This window comes from Dromiciops gliroides, chromosome 2 (assembly GCF_019393635.1).
Source record: "Dromiciops gliroides isolate mDroGli1 chromosome 2, mDroGli1.pri, whole genome shotgun sequence".
NCBI lineage: Eukaryota > Metazoa > Chordata > Mammalia > Microbiotheria > Microbiotheriidae > Dromiciops > Dromiciops gliroides.
In genome coordinates this window covers 360,126,105-360,145,712 of record NC_057862.1, presented here as the reverse complement: position 1 = coordinate 360,145,712, position 19,608 = coordinate 360,126,105, and the positions used below count along the sequence as shown (strand labels likewise).

The 19,608-nt window shown below is 40.1% G+C and overlaps 1 protein-coding gene across 2 annotated transcripts in view; it reads left to right on the top strand.

Moving 5' to 3' along the window:
- Positions 1-19,608, top strand: part of PIGU (phosphatidylinositol glycan anchor biosynthesis class U) — a 101,264-nt gene that overhangs the window by 71,316 nt on the left and 10,340 nt on the right. For both annotated transcript variants that reach the window (XM_043982763.1, XM_043982764.1), the window contains 3 exons: positions 3,990-4,133; positions 7,388-7,512; positions 16,178-16,320. In XM_043982763.1, coding sequence (XP_043838698.1) covers positions 3,990-4,133; positions 7,388-7,512; positions 16,178-16,320 — 412 coding nt within the window. The remainder of the gene's footprint in view (positions 1-3,989; positions 4,134-7,387; positions 7,513-16,177; positions 16,321-19,608) is intronic.

The following is a 19,608-nucleotide window of genomic DNA, read 5'->3' as shown; positions in this document are numbered from 1 at the left end:
TTGACTTCATCCTTCTATCTCCTCAAGCTATTATCTTAATATATTTCCTTCATTTCACTGCCAAACTGTGCTGTGCTAATAGAGGATTGTGGAAAGAACACTGATTTTTTTAAGTCAGAGGGCCTGGGTTTAAATCCTAGCTCTGCCACTTTGTGGTAGTCTATTGTGTAGCCTTGAGCAAATTCCTTAACTTTTCTAGGCCTTTAAAATGAGGAAATAGTACTGCATGTCCTCTAATGTCCCATTAAGCTTTTAATCCTTGCATGATCAAAGAAAGAATTGTTTACCTTTGCTACCTTAACTTTAGTCTGGCTTCCAATGCTATTACTCATTTGAAACTGCTCTCAAAGTTTATCTCTTTTTTTTTTCTTCTTTTTTTTTGTTTTTGTTTTTGTTTTTGGTGAGGCAATCGGGGTTAAGTGACTTGCCCAGGGTCACACAGCTAATAAGTGTCAAGTGTCTGAGGCCAGATTTGAACTCAGGTCCTCCTGACTCCAGGGCAGGTGCTCTATCCACTGCGCCACCTAGCTGCCCCTAAAGTTTATCTCTTAAATGCTAAAACTGGTAACCTTTTCTCAATCCTTATTCTATTTGACATCTTTACTGCTTTGGATACTACTGGGTTTTTTTTGTTTGTTTGCTTTTGTTTTTTTGCAGGCCATTGAGGGTTAAGTGACTTGCCCAGGGTCATAAAGCTAGTGTCAAGTGTCTGAGGCTGGATTTGAACTCAGGTCCTCCTGAATCCAGGGCTGGTGCTTTATCTACTGCGCCACCTTGCTGCCCCTGATACTACTGTTGATGGACCATCCCCTCTTCCTGTATATTGTCCTGTCCCTTGGTTTTTGGGACACTAATCTCTCTTGGCTCTCTTCCTACCTGTTTGATTGTTGCTTCTGAGTTTCTTTTAGTGGCTCATCATCGTCTGTTTCCTTGGTATGGATATCCTCTAAGGCTCCGCCCTGGGGCTCGTTCATGTTTTTTCTACCTTAGTGATCTAATCTGTTCCCCTGGGTTTAAGTATTAACTTATATGACTCCTAAATTGATATTTCTAGATCTAGTTGTTCTCTTGAACTCCAGTTCTGTATCAACTACCTGTTGTACATCCCCGTCTGTATGTTCTTTAGGCTTCTCAAACTTAGTGTAGCTAAAATTAAACTTACAATCTTAACCCCTTTAGGCCTGTCACTCCAACAATATGTCTTTGCTTCTGTCAAGGGTCTCACATCTTCCCAGTCACTTTGTAACTTCACAGTCATCTTCAGCTCTCTCCTCTGCTTCACTTCCATAGGCATTTAGATGCCAGGGCTCATCAGTTCTAACTCTAAGGCATCGCTTGTAGCTTTTCTTTCTCTCTACTCATATTGTCACCACCCTAGTTTAGGTTTTTTCTGATAATTTCTTGCCTAGACTACTGTCATAGCCTCATAATTAGTCTCCCTGAGTCTACTTTTCCCCAACCATCCTTCACACAACAAAAAAATAAACTTCCTGACGTAAAGGTTTGATTATGTTTTCCTCGACTCAGAAATCTTCAATGACTCGTCCTGGCCTAAGGATAAAATGTAAACTTTTTGGAGTTGACATTTCAAGCTCTCCACAATCTAGTGCCCCTTTCCCCTTCTTTCACCTTTCCAGCCTTAATTCATATTTTTTTCACTCTGTGTTCCACCCAAATTGTACTATATTAGCTATTTCCTGAACTTATCATGGCATCTCCTGTTGCTGTACATTTGCAAAAATTGCCCCAAAAAAACCCAAAACAAAACAAACAAAAAAACCCCTGCCAAAATCTCCTCATTTTTGGAATGTGCTTCCTCCTTACTTAATCCCCCTCAGAATTCTTGACTTTTTTTTAGCTACTTAGCCCCAGTGTAATCTCTCTGAAGCCTTCCTTGATGTCTTCAGTTGGTAGTGCGCTCTCCTTCCTAAATTTTCCATGTATAGTGCTTACTTCTTCATATGTTGTATTTCCCAGTGGAATGTAAACTTGAAGTCAGGGATTTTTTTATTTTGTCTTTGAATCCCCAGTGCCTGCCTAGTAAAGTGCCTTGATTAGAATTGAATTATACCTACCAGCTTTCTGAAAGTCTAGGTTTCCCCCCTTGACTACTTAGACTTTTTTCCTTCGTTATATTCTCTTTAAAGCACTTCTATCCTTTAAAGAAAAACTTTTTTCTTCCTAATTTAAAACATAGTTTCTCCAGCACTTTAATTTCCTTTTCTAATAGAAAGACAATTCCGTACTTGGTATTCATATACTTTAAAAAAATAAATTTTTTATATCTCTAGTTCATACATTTGTCTAAATTTTCTTGTTTTCAGTTTTTCTTTTCCTCTCCCACAGAGCCATCCCATATAACAAAGAATTTTTTTATTTTTTATTTTTTAGGCAGTGGGGGTTAAGTGACTTGCCCACAGTCACACAGCTAGTAAGTGTCAAGTGTCTGAAGTCGGATTTGAACTCAGGTACTCCTGAATCCAGGGCCGGTGCTTTAACCACTGCGCCATCTAGCTGCCCCTTTTTTTAAATTTTTATTTTTTTAGGCAAACAAAGAATTTTTTAAAGAAAAAAGTAAATAGTTTATTTTTATTAACATCATAAAAGTTTTTAAAATTAGGTAAGATAAAACCATTATATTATTTGAGCCTTGCAATAACCCTGGGAGGTATGTACTACAGGTATTGCTATCTTTACTGATGAAGAATTTGATGATTAGGAACATTAAGTGACTTGCTCATGGTCATACAAAAAGTAAGTACCAGAGGCAAGATTCAAACATGGGTTTTTCTTATCTTATAAATCTAATTTTCTTTCCAATATGCCATCCTTATTCTCTAGGCAAAAACATATACCATCATAATCTTTAAAAAAAAATTTTTTTATTTTGGCGGAGCCATGAGGGTTAAGTGACTTGCCCAGGGTCACACAGGTAGTAAGTGTCAGGTGTCTGAGGTCAGATTTGAACTCGGATCCTCCTGAATCCAGGGCCGGTGCTTTATCCACTGTGCTACCTTGCTGCCCCTGCCATCATAATCTTAATGACAATAACATAATATCTTTATTGTGCTTTACATTTTTCAAAACACTTTTATAAATATTATTTCATTTGAGCCTCATAACAACCATTTTAGGAGGAAAGGCAAGTATTATTATTTCCCCTTTTTCAGATGAGGAAACTGAGGCTCAAAGAGACTAAGTATTTTGCAGAAGGTCATATAACTAGTAGGAGCCAGAGGTAGGATTTTATCCCAATTCTTCCTGATTCCAAATATTGTATTCCATCTATTGAGTGAATATCATTGCACTCTTGTGAGCCATCCCTCTCTACCATATATTTTTAAAGTTTAGGCCCTCTGGTACTATCTTCTCTGACCTCTTTTTTTTTTTCCTAACATTTTTGGTAACTTTTATTTTACTCTTTTTTTCAATTAACAAGCATTTATTGGGGGCGGCTAGGTGGCGCAGTGGATAAAGCACTGGCCCTGGATTCAGGAGTACCTGAGTTCAAATCCGGCCTCAGACACTTGACACTTACTAGCTGTGTGACCCTGGGCAAGTCACTTAACCCCCATTGCCCCGCAAAAACAAAAACAAAAAAAACAAGCATTTATTTTCTTCTTCCTCTCACCTCCCACCCCTTTCTCCAGAAAAGAAAAAGAAAAAACAAAACAAAATAAAACCCTTGTAACAAATACAGATAATCAAGCAAAACAAATGCCTTCATTGGTCATGTCCAAAAAAAGTGTGCCTCAGTCTTCATCCTGTGTCTATCACCTTGCTCTCTTGTTAGGAGATGGATGCTATGTTTCAATAGTAGTCCTCTGAAATAGCGGAGTTCTTAAATGGTGCTCAAATTCTATGGGGGAATAAGCTACGGCTGACCACATACATACACACACATACACACACACATACACACGCATATATACATACACACACATGTACTTTATAATGTTTAACTTTTCTTTCTCTTTTAAAAATTACAGACTTTCTGTTCCTGATCTGACTCCAAACATCGGTCTCTTCTGGTACTTCTTTGCAGAAATGTTTGAACACTTCAGCCTCTTCTTTGTCTGCGTATTTCAGATCAATGTCTTCTTCTACACCATTCCCTTAGCAGTGAAGTTGAAGTAAGTGATTCTGGGTCATTACCCTTCTGTCCACATAAGTGTCTGGGGTTTCTCTGCTGCTCTGACACTACAAGTTTGATCCTAGCAGACTAAACTATGGCTCCATAGTTAGGTTTCTATCAACTTGGTCTAGGAAACCTTCTATCCTAAAAGCACTAGAAAAAAATCTGCCCAGTCTAATTTATTTATCAGTGCTTCTTTTAATAACTTAAGTAATAACTCCCATTTCTATAGAGCTTGAAGTTTTACAGAATGATTTCCCTTCGACAGTACTATGAAGTAGGTAATTATCCTCATCTTCAGTTAAGGAAACTGAAGGTCAGAGCAGTGACACTTCTCAAAGGGGTTAAATGATCTGCCATAAATGCAAGTGTGTGCCTTGTATCATATAACCAGTACGTGGCAGAACCAGGACTCAAACCTCTCAGGTGAGACGCTTTCCTTTTAGCATGTGCAAAGCACCATACATGTAACACAGTCACAGGGAAACTATAAATAGAATGAGCCAGATGGTTGAAGGAAATGACTTTTTGAAGCATGTACATTTTCCAACAGCTCTCTCTCTAGGGACCCGCCTGAGTAATCTACAATAGCTTCCTTTGTGATGTTTGCCATGATGGCTATGCAGTTGCCCTAATTCAGGCTGGCACTTCCAGTAAGTGTCAGGTGACTGTGATAAGAATGAATTTTGGTGCCATCCATAATCCACAGGAAACTAGAGGGCATTAGTGGAAAAGCTTGCCATCTGTAGCCTTGTTCTGGCCTGACATTCCCTGCCAAAGTATTTGTGCTTGTGAAATTCCCAGTTGCCATGTTACTGTGTAAGAGACACGGCCTGTGACAATGGAAAGCAACAATATAGCAGCCAAAATAATTTTTCCATCTGGTTTAGGTCATATTTTACCTTATGTGAAACTTCCCCAAGGTTCTGCGTGTGCCTGAGGAGGAAAAAGCTTCCTTTTTCTTTTATTTGCAAATAATAGTAACATCTCATCTGTCTGCTAGATCATGTTACCCCAGAGATCTCCTAGGGACCTAGCCCTTTAAAAATGCTAAAAATACATCATGGTAATTTCCTGTGAAGATTCTTATGAGTATTGATTGCTTCCTAGACAAGAAGACAGACACAGTAGTTTCTCTGAGTTCACACAATATATCCAGCAGGAATTAAGACTGTCCTCTCAAGACCTGGCTTCTTGTTCAGACTTCCATTTTCATTTGGCTGAGCACAGTAGGTGGGTTTCCATTTAGGGAAACATTTTGCTACTGTTTTATGTAACTGTGACTTTGGCCCAGGTCCCTAAGAATCCCCCATTTATCTCATAGCAATTTAAGGAAAGCAGTGGCTCCAGTCTACTTTATATCTCCTCAGTCCTTGCTGAAATCAGACTTGGCCTGGCTCTGAGCAGCAGTGGGACTAGGAACCTTTCAGAGAATTAGGCGGGTGGCAGGTATGTTGGACTTTCTCTCCTCTTTGTTAGGATAGTAGATAGTAAGTGTGCTTTCCTGTCTTCTGTGTGTGAAGGCCTATAAAAATAACTCCTGGTGAGGTGGTGACACAGTTATCATGTGACATTTCCTTGTCATTGGGGCCTCAGAGGTCACGTAGAATTATCTGACTTCTCCCAGCATCTTTACTCCTGTATTCTGAGAATTCCATCCTGGCTTTCTGGTCTGCATGAAAGAATGGTCCTTTGGAACACTCCAGGAGGCACACCAAATTTTTCTCCTGTTTTCTTTTCTTTCCTCCAGCATCTTACTCCCAGATTAATTTGTGGCCTGTCTGGCAGTTCACATCTGGCAATGGAGGTCTCTCTAGCAGGCTTGTTCAGAGGTTCAAAACATTTTCTGAGGCTGTGGAATTGTTAACTTGCCACCACATTTTCATTGGCCTTACTCTAGAAATGCTTCAGCTAATGATAGTGTCAATTGCCTAAAGTAGCAATCCATAGTACCTATGCTCTGTTGATTTTTTTTGTTTCTGAGAACGTTTACTAGCTCTCACATATTATTTTGTACAGGCTGTGGATCTGTGCTAACTTATATAGTAATTGTACTCTTGGGTCAGTTGAGTATCTGAGAAAAGCTGATGTATATTATGCTTCTTTTGTTCTCAGATATAAGATTTAGACCCACTGAATGAGCGCCTAGTTTGATCTACTTTTCATCACTTTGCTGACAAGGAAGGATTCATTATGTCCTACACAACACCCTTATGAGACAGGTTGCTAGTAGTGTTGTCCTTAACTAAGAGAGGAAAATGAGCCAAGGACAGTGATTTTCCCAGGGTTGAACAGAAAAGGGAACCTGAGAAAGAGGTTCCTTCTCATTGCCTTCACTCACCACTTTGGGCAGCTCCACAGACTGATGTTTGCATTATGTCATGGTGATAGTGCTGAAGTGATGAAATATGGTTATTGCTCTTTAAGGAACTTTACAACTTCATGTGGCTTACAGTCCTCTCTGAGAAGAATAGCTCATATTCCGGTACTAATAACAGCTCACATTTCTGTAGCATAAGATTTATAGCATACTTTTCACAAAGTCACCCTATGATATAAGTTTTAGGAACCAGATGAGATTCAGCAGGGCGTGTAAATATCAGTCCACTAGTATTTATTAAGTGCCTACTATGTGCTAGGTACTGTCTATAAAAAGAAAGACAAGAGACAGTCCCTGCCCTCAAGGAGCTCACAGTTGAATGGGGACAGGAGCCAGGGCTACTGACTCCAAGACCAGAGCTCTTTTCACTCTGCCCTTCTGGAACTTAGGTATCCTCCTTACCGTGTTTATTGCTGTAAAGAAAGGAGCTGGCTTTTATAAGCCCTGATTCTATGGGCTCAGAAGCAGGGAAAGCTTCACAGATGTCTTGGTTGACTATTTATGGCCAGCACTAAAAATGTTGACTTCATTTAGTTTCCCATTTGCCTCCGAGGTGAGAAGGTAAGTTTAGAATCATGGTCTGTGATACTGTTCAAGTTTCTGTGGTTGTTTAAAAGGGTTGCAGTAACCAGCTTTCCCTAGGTACTGCTAACCTCGGGATGCCTCCTCCATAGCGTTTGCTTTGTATGAAGGCTCTTTGGTTCACCTGGTAGAGTGTGTTTGATTGTTGGGCTTGAGGCCTTCCCATGCACTGGACATTCTTCTCTCAGTAATCCCTGGTGAAGTTTGTGAGGATCCTCCACATTGCTTACTTGGGGTTCTACTCATATTAGATGCTAATTTATCTTCTTGTTTTATTCTCTCTTTCTCAGGGATCATCCCATGTTCTTCATGTTCATCCAGATTGCTGTTATCTCGATTTTCAAGTCCTACCCCACAGTGGGGGATGTCGCCCTGTACTTGGCTTTTCTGCCAGTGTGGAGCCATCTCTACAGATGTAAGCACCTTCCTTTTGCCTTAACAGCCTCTTGGGTTTATATTTCTTAAATTCCCCAGTGGAAGATTTGTGTTCACTCTATTCTTTGATGAAAGGAGGAAGTTAGTGGTTACTTGGTTTAAGCTAGAAACCACCCCATAGGTGAAAGCCATAAAGAAACCAGAAAATCATTTAGTACTTGCTTTGTGTCACATGCCATTCTGGGTGCTCTGGGCACTAATGGTGGTGATCAGTAGAGAGGGCATTTGTTGTCATCATTGATGGCATTTATGTTGTATTTTACAGTTTGTATATGCCTTCCTATTCCTCAGAACTATAAAGATATATTTCAATCATGCAAGCAACATTTATTAAGTGCCTATTACATGCCAGACACCGTGTGAAGTACTGGGGATACAAATAAGGAACTCAAGTATATAATGACAACTTCTGAGAGCTAGTTAAGGTTTACAGAAGGTTTCCTCACAATAGTCCTGTGAGGACAATCATGTAAGTTTTGGCCCCATTTTACAGATGTGGAAACTAAGATCTATTGTCATATATATAGTAAGTGTCAGGGCCCACGGTTCAGACTCAGGCATCCTGACTCCAAGTGCAGAAGTGTTGCCACAAGGTAACTCCCTTCCCCTCTTTCCATGCTGCCTAAAGGAGCTAAAATGCCGTTTCTGGAGACAACATAAGAAAAATAAGATTAAATAGGTGACCGTAGCCATAAATAGTGCCCCCTGATTATAAGAAAATGCCATTATGCCCAAACTATCTGTCCACCAGAAATGTACTGTTTTAATTGACTAGAAAGAATGAGGAAGAATGACCTTAATAAGGAGATACAACAGGAGTTTAGCATTGGAATAGTGAAGATATCTTGGGTCTCAACCCAGTTCTTCCACTGACTTACTGTGTGTCCTTAGTAAGTCCCTTTACCTCTATGAAACCAACTTTAGTCCATCTAGAAAATAAGGCATTTGAACTGGTTATTCTACTGGGGCCTTTCCAACTTTTAACCCATTGGGATGCTGTGATTTGTTTTAAAAATGAAATGAGGCAGCAAATTTTTGCAACTTCTGTGGAAAGCTCATTGTAGTGAATGAAAGCAACTCTTTGGAAGATGTGTAGTCTGTTGTTGTTTCATTTACCAACCTGCTGGGGCTTTGTGTGCCAAGCAGGAAGTGAAACTGAGGAGTTCTAAACGTGAAACTGACTAATGTGACTCTGCCACCCAAACAGCAGGAAGAACAGTAAGTCAATAGTGTGAGTGGGTGCAGCATGTGCTCCTGCAGGTAATTGTATTCTGAGTTACCAAGCTGGATTTATGGCAAGAGCATTTGCTGCCCAGGCAGTTCCTCATCACCTCCCTGCAATTTCCTCATGGTTATCTGCAAGAGTCATCGAGCAGGTTTGGGATTGACCTGTGGCCCTGTAATAGCCAGGTCATTTGGAGAGTGTGTAGATCACTGCCAAGACCACAGGCTCCTCTTGATACTGCAGAACACAGTTTGTAAGGTGGACAAGGGGATTTCGTCCCTTTCACCCTCCTTTTCTTATTTTGCCTCTCAGAGTTAGATATTCTTGTTTTGGGAAAGCATGTTGATTCTTCAAACGAAAAATGATATAATAATTTTCTTTTTTTTTCTAGTCCTTACCTTTGATTTTCATTCTTTTGCTTCCTGGCCCTGCTTCATCTTATGAGTAGTAATAGTCATCCTCATAATAACAATAACAAAAGTAGTTTACATTTTTCCTTACAACACTTCTGTGAAACAGGCCGTATATGTATATGTTTTCCCCCATTTTACAGATGAGACACCTGAGGCTTAGAGAGGAAAAGTGAGTTTTCTGAAGTCACACAAATTAGTGGTTGAATTGGGACACCAATGTAAACATCGTCAGTGCTCTTTCTATAATATCACAGTGCCCCATTGTATGACAACTCGTGCAGACAACTTGTACCACATGGCAATCCCAAGGACAGGTCTGAGGACTGAAGAGATAAAACACATTTTAAAATCAGAAAAGTGATTAAAAACCAGATTCTGCCTTGTAGGGTAATGAGTTACTGTGAGAGATGGGGGTGAGGTTTCTGGGAGTCTATATATGATCCTAATGAACTGTCTCACTGGCTTTCTGAGATATGTTTTGTTTTTGTTTTTGTTTGACTTGACAGTCACTGTGAGCTTCTCAGCACCAGGGGCTGTGAAGACACTTGCTTGGAATGTTATGTTTGGGACATTACCACATGACCTATTCATCCAATGGCTTCTTTGTTTTCTGGAGGCATTAGATTCTGGCCCTTTTGTTTTATGGCTAGACATCGCTAGAAGTCTTTAAGCCAGTGGCATACACCTGAAACTGAGGAGTAGTTTTAAATTTTGTTTTTTTGTTTTTGTTTTTGTTTTTTTAATTTTAGCAGGGCAATGAGGGTTAAGTGACTTGTCCAGGGTCACACAGCTAGTAAGTGTCTGAGGCTGGATTTGAACTCAGGTACTCCTGACTCCAGGGCCGGTGCTTTATCCACTGCGCCACCTAGCTGCCCCCTAAATTTTGTTTTAAAAAAGTCATTAGTATTTACTTTTTACCTCCTAAGAGTTGGAAGGGTCTTAAGAGATCACCTAGACCAGTTCCTACCTGAAGCATGAATTCCTTCTATAGCATCCCCTACAAATGTCTATCCTGCTGCTACTCTTAACACCTCCAGTAAAGGGCATCAGCTCTAATTATTAGGCAATTTTTTATATTCAGCTCAAATTGGTCTCTTTGTAGCTTCCACCCATCGGTCAGTCTGAGTTAACTTTTCATGACAGCTCTTAAAATTCTTCAAAAAGGGGGCAGCTAGGTGGCGCAGTGGATAGAGCACCGGCCCTGGAGTCAGGAGTACCTGAGTTCAAATCTGGCCTCAGACGCTTAACACTTACTAGCTGTGTGACCCTGGGCAAGTCACTTAACCCCAATTGCCTCACTAAAAAAACAAAAACAAAAACAAAATTCTTCAAAAAGAAAAGTCAAGCAGGGCTTGAGAAATTTCTCCCAAGTACTGACCCTGTGAAAATGACTAAAGCATAAAAGACCAGTGAGGGGCAGGCTTGCCGCCTTGTCTTATAATTTGGCTGAAAGATTTGGTTGTTGGCAGGGATTTGGGGTATCTGGATTTTTCAGGATATATGTATGTAGAAGAAGAGAGGATATTTTAAAAATGTATTTTTATTCTGACCTTAACAAACACTAAATAAAATTAGCTTTCCCATAAATAAAATAAAATAGAAAAAGAGGGGTTTGCATAAAACTGTGAATCTTACACATAGCTTTTCCTTTTAAGTATATAATAAGTTCATCATATAATTTTTTTTTCAGAATATAATTTTCAAAGCTATCCAGCTTCCCTGTGTTTTCTTCAGGCCTACCTGATTCCCTCTTCTATGTAATTTTCTTAATTCTTCAATTATCTTTTTTCACTTTTCTTTTTTCCTTTCCTTTTTTTTTGTCAACCCCTATATTTTTCTCCCCCTCTGCCTCCTAATTCTACCTCCTATTGAAATTTTTTTTTCAAACTAAACCTTTGTAACAAGTATATAGAGTCAAACAAAATAAATTTCTATATTGGCCATGTCTGAAAATATGTCTTTTCTGTACTTTGAGTGCCTGGAATCTTACTGCTTTTTGCCCAGAAGGCTTTGTTGAATTTTCACCCATTTTGTTCTCATGGGTGTCATCTAGTGGTTGGAATGTGCTATGTCCTGTACACTCCACCTTTAGCTTTTGGCCTGGAGCTCTTGGCCCTCTGTTGCTTCTTGATTATCAAGAGATGTAGCAAGGCAGCTAGGTGGTGCAGTGGATAAAAGCATCGGCCCTGGATTCAGGAGTACCTGAGTTCGAATCCAGGCTTAGACACTTGACACTTACTAGCTCTGTGACCTTGGGCAAGTCACTTAACCCCCATTGCCCCACCAAAAAAAAAAGAGATGGAAGGAAACACTTTTTTTAAAAGGAAAAATCTGTCTCAATTAATCAACAAATATATAGTAGCAATAATAGTTGATACTTTTGTAGTGCTTTATAGGTTACAAAACACTTTCCTACAATCACCTTGGAAAGTAGACAATGTTGGTATTATTATTCTTGATGGAAAAACTGAAGCATAGAAAGATTAAATGATTTGTCTATGATTGTTTGGCTAGTAAATGTTGAGCCAGGACTTGAGCCCTGATCTGTCTCCTTGTGGCTCACAGAATAAAGTCCAAATGTCCTGGTCTGGCATTTAAGATCTTTGACAACTCAGTCCTCATCTATCCAATTCAGCAAATATTTATCTTCATTATTATGGGTTTAGTTGTAGAAGGGACCTTAGATATCATGTAGTTCCACCCCTTCATTTAAAAAAATTCTAACACCAAATAAAATGAACATTTCAATATACATAGTAGAGCAAATAATGAGGACTGTGCTTGAAACCTTAAATCTCTGTTACAGAGATTCTCCTTTTCCACGTATAAAATGTTTTCATTTTAAATGTATAATAAATCCTCTGTCACTTTCAGAGATGTCTTATTAATGTGTTTTCTCTTGAACTTCCTACTGTTTATTTCTATGCATTTTAAAAAATGCTTTATTGACTTGCTTTTCTTTTTCTCCCTCGTTTTTTCTTTTTTTTCTTTGTTTTCCTCTTCCTCTCTGACTTCCTCCCTCTTCCTTCCTCCCTTCTTCCCTGCCTCCTTCCTCCTTTCTTCCTCTTTACCCCTTCCCTTTCCTCTCACCTTTACCTTTGCAAAAGTAAGAAAATATTGGTGGCCAAAAGGGTTGACACCTTGGAGAGCCTTGGAATTGTTTTTTTGGGTAATAGTTACTTATGGGTTGATGGCCCCAGAAGTCTGGAGTGGCAGGCATCAATATGGCTTTCCTGAACCAAGCCTCATGCACCTGGCAATTCTGAATTCCCTGTGTCTTTAATGGGGCTTTCCTTTAAGTCCTTTCTTAAAGTTTCACCAGGGCTCAAAGAGATCCTGTGAGGACATTGTATCTTGTTTAGAAAACATATCCCATTTCCCCCACTTGCAAACTGTGAGGATATAGCCCCATAAAAAAACCCAAACAAACAGCTTTTTCCCCTGTAGAAAGCTGTGATATAGTATTATATTGGCACTGGTCTCCAAACTTCTGGGTCACTGCCACCCAGATCCAAAAAGCAATCACAGGGCTCTTAGCAAGATGCTAACCCTTGTATTTACCAATGTTTGTTTATTTTTGCAAGAGGAGCGGCTTCTTTTTGGCACCAGGAACACATAAAAGAAACAGAACATTTCTGGAGTCTTAGAGATAGCTCTGAGCACCTGGGGCTGTGAAGATGAGTTATTTCAGGCATTTAAGAAGGGCAGGTAGGGGGCGGCTAGGTGGTACAGTGGATAAAGCACCAGCCCTGGATTCAGGAGGACCTGAGTTCAAATCCAGCCTCAGACACTTGACACTTACTAGCTGTGTAACCCTGGGCAAGTCACTTAACCCCCATTGCCCCGCAAAAAAAACCAAAAACAAAACAAAAAAAGAAGGGCGGGTAATCTGCCTGTCAATAATTCATCTTTAATGACCTGTGTAGGCAGGCCCAAAAGGAAGACTGGGGAAGAACAGCAAAGTCATTTGTTGCTTGTCCATGGGAGGCACTAGCAGGAGACACATCACTCAGTTGAGATTTGGGAATCCTGTAGTAGAGAGGAAGATTCACCTCATCTCATAACTGCCTGATACAGGCATGTCCAGTCCAAGGCAGCGAGGGATTGTATTTTGCCCCAGGGAGTGCTTCATTCTTTCACAGGATTCGTTTGGATGCTATTTATGTGCCTGGCTGCACCAAAGAGAGTGTTGAATTACCAGCTAAGAAAGAATAAGGAATTTTTCAGAGGAGGGTGGACCTTGGTCATAGAACTAATCAATCAGTATACATTTATTAAGCACCTACTTAAGCCAGTCACTGTGCTAAGTGCTGAGTATACATAGAGGAATTACTATTTTTTAGTGGAAGGGGACCATGACTTTCATTTATTTATTTATTTTTGTGGAGGCCACTATGCCTAATCTGGCCTGATTTACTCTACTTAGCCTACCAAAATTAGCAAAAGAAAAATGATTGCTGCATTCCCACAGAGATCCTTACTGAACATTATGTTATGGTAAACTATAGCACAAAAGAAAAGGATTTCTGAGTTCAAACTTCTGTCTGAAGTTGGATTGTGGGTGATGAAACTATCCATTTTAGAACAGCTCTGAGGGGGCAGCTAGGTGGCCCAGTGGATAAAGCACTGACCTTGGATTCAGGAGAACCTGAGTTCAAATCCAGCCTCAGACACTTGACACTTACTAGCTGTGTGACCCTGGGCAAGTCACTTAACCCCCATTGCCCCGAAAAAAAACCCCCAACAACAGAAAAACAACAGCAACGACAAGAACAGCTCTGTTATGTCATCCAGCCTCTGCTTAAACATCTTCTAGTGACAAAGAACTCACTTGTCCATAAGGTAACTGATAAATAATAATTAATAAATTAAATTAATAAAGGTGTTCTAATTTTGAGCAGTTCTAGGTCTTGCTAAACATTCTAAATTAAAATACTGAATCCTCATTTAACATTCCAGTGCTGCTTGTGATCTTAGACATGCTCCAGCTTTTAAATGTCCTTCCTAAGATTTATTTTTTTATTTTTGTTTTTATTTTAAATTTTTTTCTCAATTACATGTAAAGATAATCTTGAGTTCCAAATTTTTTTTCCTCCCTGCTTTCCCTCCCTGCTCCTGAAGGCAGCAAGCAATTTGATATAGGTTATACATTATAGTCATGTTAAACATATTTCCACATTAGTCACGTTGTAAGAGAAGAATTAGAACAAAAGAAAAAAAACACAAGAAAGAATAAATAAAAATGATAACAAAAAAAGCAACAACAAAAGTGAAAATAGTATGCATCAATCTGCATTCAGACGCCATAGTTCTTTTTCTGAATGTGGAAAGCATTTTCCACCATAAGTTTTTTGGCATTGTCTTAGATCATTGTATTGCTGAGAAGAGTTAAGTCACAATTGATCATCACACGGTGTTGATACTTTGTACTATGTTCTCATGGTTCTGCTCATTTCACTCAGCATCAATTCATGTAAGTCTTTCCAGGTTTTTCTAAAATCCATCTGCTTATCATTTCTTACATCACAATAGTATTCCATTATATTCATATACCACAACTTGTTTAGCCATTCCCCAGTTGATAGGCATCCCTATAATTTTTTTTGGGGGGGGGTGGGGCAATGAGGGTTAAGTGACTTGCCCAGGGTCGCACAGCTAGTAAGTGTCAAGTGTCTGAAACTGGATTTGGACTCAGGTACTCCAGAATCCAGGGCTGGTGCTTTATCCACTGTGCCACCTAGCTGCCCCCCTATAATTTCTAATTCTTTGCTAACCACAAAAAGAGAAGCTATAAATATTTTTCTACATGTGGGTCCTTTTCCCTTTTTTATTATCTCTTTGTGATATAGACCTAGTAGTGTTATTGCTGGGTCAAAGGGTATGCACAGTTTTATAGCCTTTTGTGCCTGGTTCCAAATTGCTCTCCAGAATGGTTGGATCAGTTTACAGCTCCACCAACAGTGCATTAGTGTGCCAATTTTCCCACATCTCCAACATTTATCATTTTTCTTTTTCATCATATTAGCCAATTGGATAGGTGTGAGGTGGTACCTCAGACTATTAATTTACATTTCTCTAATCAGTAGTGATTGAGAACATTTTTACATTTGGCTGTAGATAGCTTTAATTTTGTCATCTGAAAACTACCTGTTCATATCCTTTGACCATTTCTCAATTGGGGAATGACTTGTATTCTTATATATTTGATTCAGTTCTCTCTACATTTTAGATATGAGGCCTTTATCAGAAACACTGTAAAAATTGTTTCCTAGTTTTCTGCTTTCCTTCTAATAGTGTTTGTGTTGGTTTCATCTGTTCAAAAACTTTTTAATTTAATGTAGTCAAAATGATCCACTCTGTGTTTCATAATGTTCTCCACCTCATCTTTGGTCATAAATTCTTCCCCTCTCCATTGATTTGACAAGTAAACTATTCCTTCCTTTTCTAATTTGCCTGTGATATCACCCTTTATGTCTAGATTTTATACCCATTTTGCCTTTACTTTAGTGCCTTCCTAAGATTTAGACCCAGAACAAATAAAAATCATCTAGACATGGTCTCACCTTCCTTACTCTGGACAATAGATTTCTATTATATACTGTACATAGTAACTGCTTTCTCAGCCAATTGTAGTTTTAGTGACTGGACTCATACCTAGGCTTTGATAAACCCATCTATGAGATTGTAAATCATCAGCTTGGAAAACTATTGACAAACAAAGGAATTGGTACATGAGGTAGCACAGGTTAACCATCTCTCTTGTCCACCTTTCCTCCAGATAACCAGCAAGAGATTTGTTGCTTGACTCTATTTATTTATTTTAGTGAGGCAATTGGGGTTAAGTGACTTGCCCAGGGTCACACAGCTAGTAAGTGTTAAGTGTCTGAGGTCGGATTTGAACTCAGGTACTCCTGAGTGCTGGCTCCAGGGCTGGTGCTCTATCCACTACGCCATCTAGCTGCCCCTGTTGCTTGACTCTAAATCTCATTGTTGTCTATTTTTTGCAGTCCTTCGGAACATCTTTTTCCTCTCCTGTGTGATGATTGTCTGCTCCCTGCTTTTTCCAGTTTTATGGCATCTTTGGATTTATGCAGGAAGTGCTAACTCCAATTTCTATTATGCCATCACGCTGACGTTCAATGTTGGGCAGGTGAGTCATGAGGGGAAAGGGTATTGGGAAAAAGCATATGGTAGCCTCTAACCTATGGGGAAAGTCTACACTTTAGTTCCATACAGTCTTCTTACTCTACTGCCTGACACTTTGGATTGTTATGCCCTACATTCATTAGGTGGAGTTTCCTTAGGTTTTGTTTTGCACTTCAAGGTCTTGATGATAACCAGTTGGGCCATTTAAATAGTCAGTTATCCTAACCTAGGCATTTCCTGTGAATTGATGGGGTATGTGGCTGGAGCCACTGACAATGCTCATTAATCCCTATAGAAAACACTTGCCTTTAAGGTTATATCCTGAGAGAGGAAAGGGGACTAAGACATTTTTAGTGAATGATGGTGCTAATGTTGCTTGCTGTAGCTATTTCTGGAGAATTATTATCTGGCACAGACATTTATCTTAGAATACCAAACACTGGGTCTGCACTTGAGAAGGGGAAGGGGATTTCAGGCCTGAAGTCTAGTGAGATTTAGTCCGAGAGTATACTCCAGTGTCTTTACCAAGAAAACCTCAAACAGGCTCACAGAGAGTTGGATATGACTGAAACAACTGAACAACAAACTATAATTTTCTTTCATGTGCTATTTCTTGGTGTCAGACAACCCCCAGACTCCCTGTCCTTTACCTCTCCAATGTCTGTATTCCTCCTTTTTCCTCCTCAGCTATTAGCATTGTATCCTAGGGACTTAGGAACACTAGTTTGGTTCTTTCTGAAAGGGAGATACTCTTTCTTGCTGGGAGCCTACTTGCCTGACCTTTTGTTAGGAGTTGCTTGGGCCTGAGGACTTTATCTGGTGCTGGCTGTGAGTCAGTCCTGTGACTTACCAGGTAACCCAGTTATTTTCTATAGGCTAATGTGGCTCCCAACAGTGAAGTTGAAAATGCTATTGAAGTGGGAAATAGTGCGGATGGTGGCAGAGGTTGAGAAAGACAGGGGAGGCCAAGATGGTGGAGGAGAGGCTATGACTCCCACAAGCTCCAGATAAACCCGTCCATTCACGCCCAAATAATGTGGTAAAAAATCAAAACCCAGAACAGCCTGATGCACATAAGAACAGAGTGAGACTATTTCTCCGAAAAAGAGGGCAATTCTGATCACCTACTGATCAGGCTGAACAGCTCAGCGCACGGTCCGGACCCAGCCAGGCACACTGCTTCCAGCGCATGTCAGAGTCTTCAGCACCGGCAGCTTCTGAGGCTCCGATCACAGACTGGTGAGGGGGTTCAGCAGTAGGCTGGGGTGAAGTGGAGGTAGTATCTACTGGAGTTGGGGCAAAAGCACGCCAAGCTTCTGACCATAGAGAAAGAAATGGGAGAGAGAAAGGTTTAGGGAAATATGGCCCAAACCATTTAGTTAGTCGATACCCTTACCTTCAAGTTTCAGGTCCACCTTCCTCTACCTAGGGGTTGCCTCCATTGTACCTTGTGGTATTGATTCAGAAGAATTCGTTCAGGATTCCTCAGTAGAAAATAGTGAACTTTACCTTTGTTGTTATCAATGATTCACTCAAACAGTATCAAGTGTGTGGAGGACTCAGTGCTAGGGGACATGGGCAAAAAGAGAAGCCAAATATGGTCCCTACCTTTAGTATGATTAGAAATAAAATTCATAAACACTTGGAAATCTAAATATTAACAAAAATGTAAATGACATCTTAGGACAATAAAAGAGATGTCACAAGATTATACACCAGTAAGTGCTTTAGGAGTTATATTGGTAGTAATTGCTATAGAGAGACAGAGGAAGGAAAATGCCATGGGCTAGAGACATTAGGAGAGTCTTCATGGAGGAGGTGCACTTCCCATTGGGCTAATCCAAACCTCTGTTCCGGGTCTGAAATGGACTTCCTGCTTGCATCTGCTCTAACTGCCATTGCTTGGAGTTTCTTGCCTGCCCTCCTTGGGAGGAGTTCTTTGCGTTCCACAAATCTCAGCTGAGAACAGAGTGAGCAGCTTCTTTGTATTAATAATTAAGACTTTTGTTTCACACTCAACTCACTTTGTTTACAGTTATTGAACTTTCAGGGCCAGTTTTCACGTATGTGTATCCCCAGTAAAGCAGGGCATTAAGATGTCAGACATGGTACGTCCTGATGAATGTCTATACAAGCCCAGGGTATAACTTTCAGGTATTCTGAGCTCACCCCAAGGTATCTGAAAGTGCTTTCATGATTCTTCAAATAGGTGGTGGGTGTGGAGAAGGGGCTGCTCCTACTGAAAAGAGGTAGTGGCTGAATCTACTTCTGTCCTCCTTGTGCTCATTGGCAAAGAAGCATCTTTTCTGTGTAGTCCTCACACGGGTTCATTTTCTCTCCACTATAGGAGATTCAGCTGCTCTTTTGTCACCATACCTGTTGAGGCCTTGCTTTGAATGTGACAGGGAATAGGATTCAAAACCCAGAGGAAAAGAACCAGATCTCTTTGGACAGACATACTTTTTAGTATTTCTTGTCCTGGATCCTTGCCCTCTACATTTCTACTGTGTAATATAATAATATCTCATCATCATCATAATGGTAGTGTCAATAGTCAGTAAGCATTTATTCAGAATCAACTATGTGACAGGCACTGTGCCAAATACTAGGGATGCAAAAAAAGGCAAAAGACAGTCCTTGTCCTCAAGGAGCTCACACTTTAATGGGGGAGACAAAAAGCAAACAAACACACAAACAAGCTATATACAGGATAAATAGCAAACAATTAATAGAGGGAAAGCACTAGAATTAAGAGGGGTTGAGAAAGGCTTCCTGTAAAAGATGAGCTTTTAGTTTAGATTTGAAGGAACCCAGGGAAGCCAGTAGGTGCAAATGATTCCAAGCATGGAGAATAACTAGAGAAAATATCAAAAGATGGAGTGTCTTGCTCATGGGAGGCCAGCGCTCAAGGAGGCCAGTGTAATTTGGTTGAAGAATATGGGGTGGGGAGTGAAGTGTAAGAAGGCTGTGAAAGTGTATTATGTGTGTGTGGTGGGTGGGATGGGGCTAGATTATGAAAGGCTTTGTATTTTATCCTGGAGGTGTTAGGGAGCCACTCTATTAGGAATGGGTTGTGACATGGTCAAACCTGTACTTTAGTAAAATCACTTTGGTGGCTAAATGAGGATGGAGTGGAGTGAGATGTAACAATTGGAGTGATGCCACCTGCTGGAGACTTACTGTAGGAAAGTTCCAACATGAAGAGAGGGCCTCTGAGGGCAGGACCATGCATCTTTTCTTTGGCGTCAGGAAGTGACGTTTGCTTGTGGGAGGAAGAAGGGGGAGGCTGGCG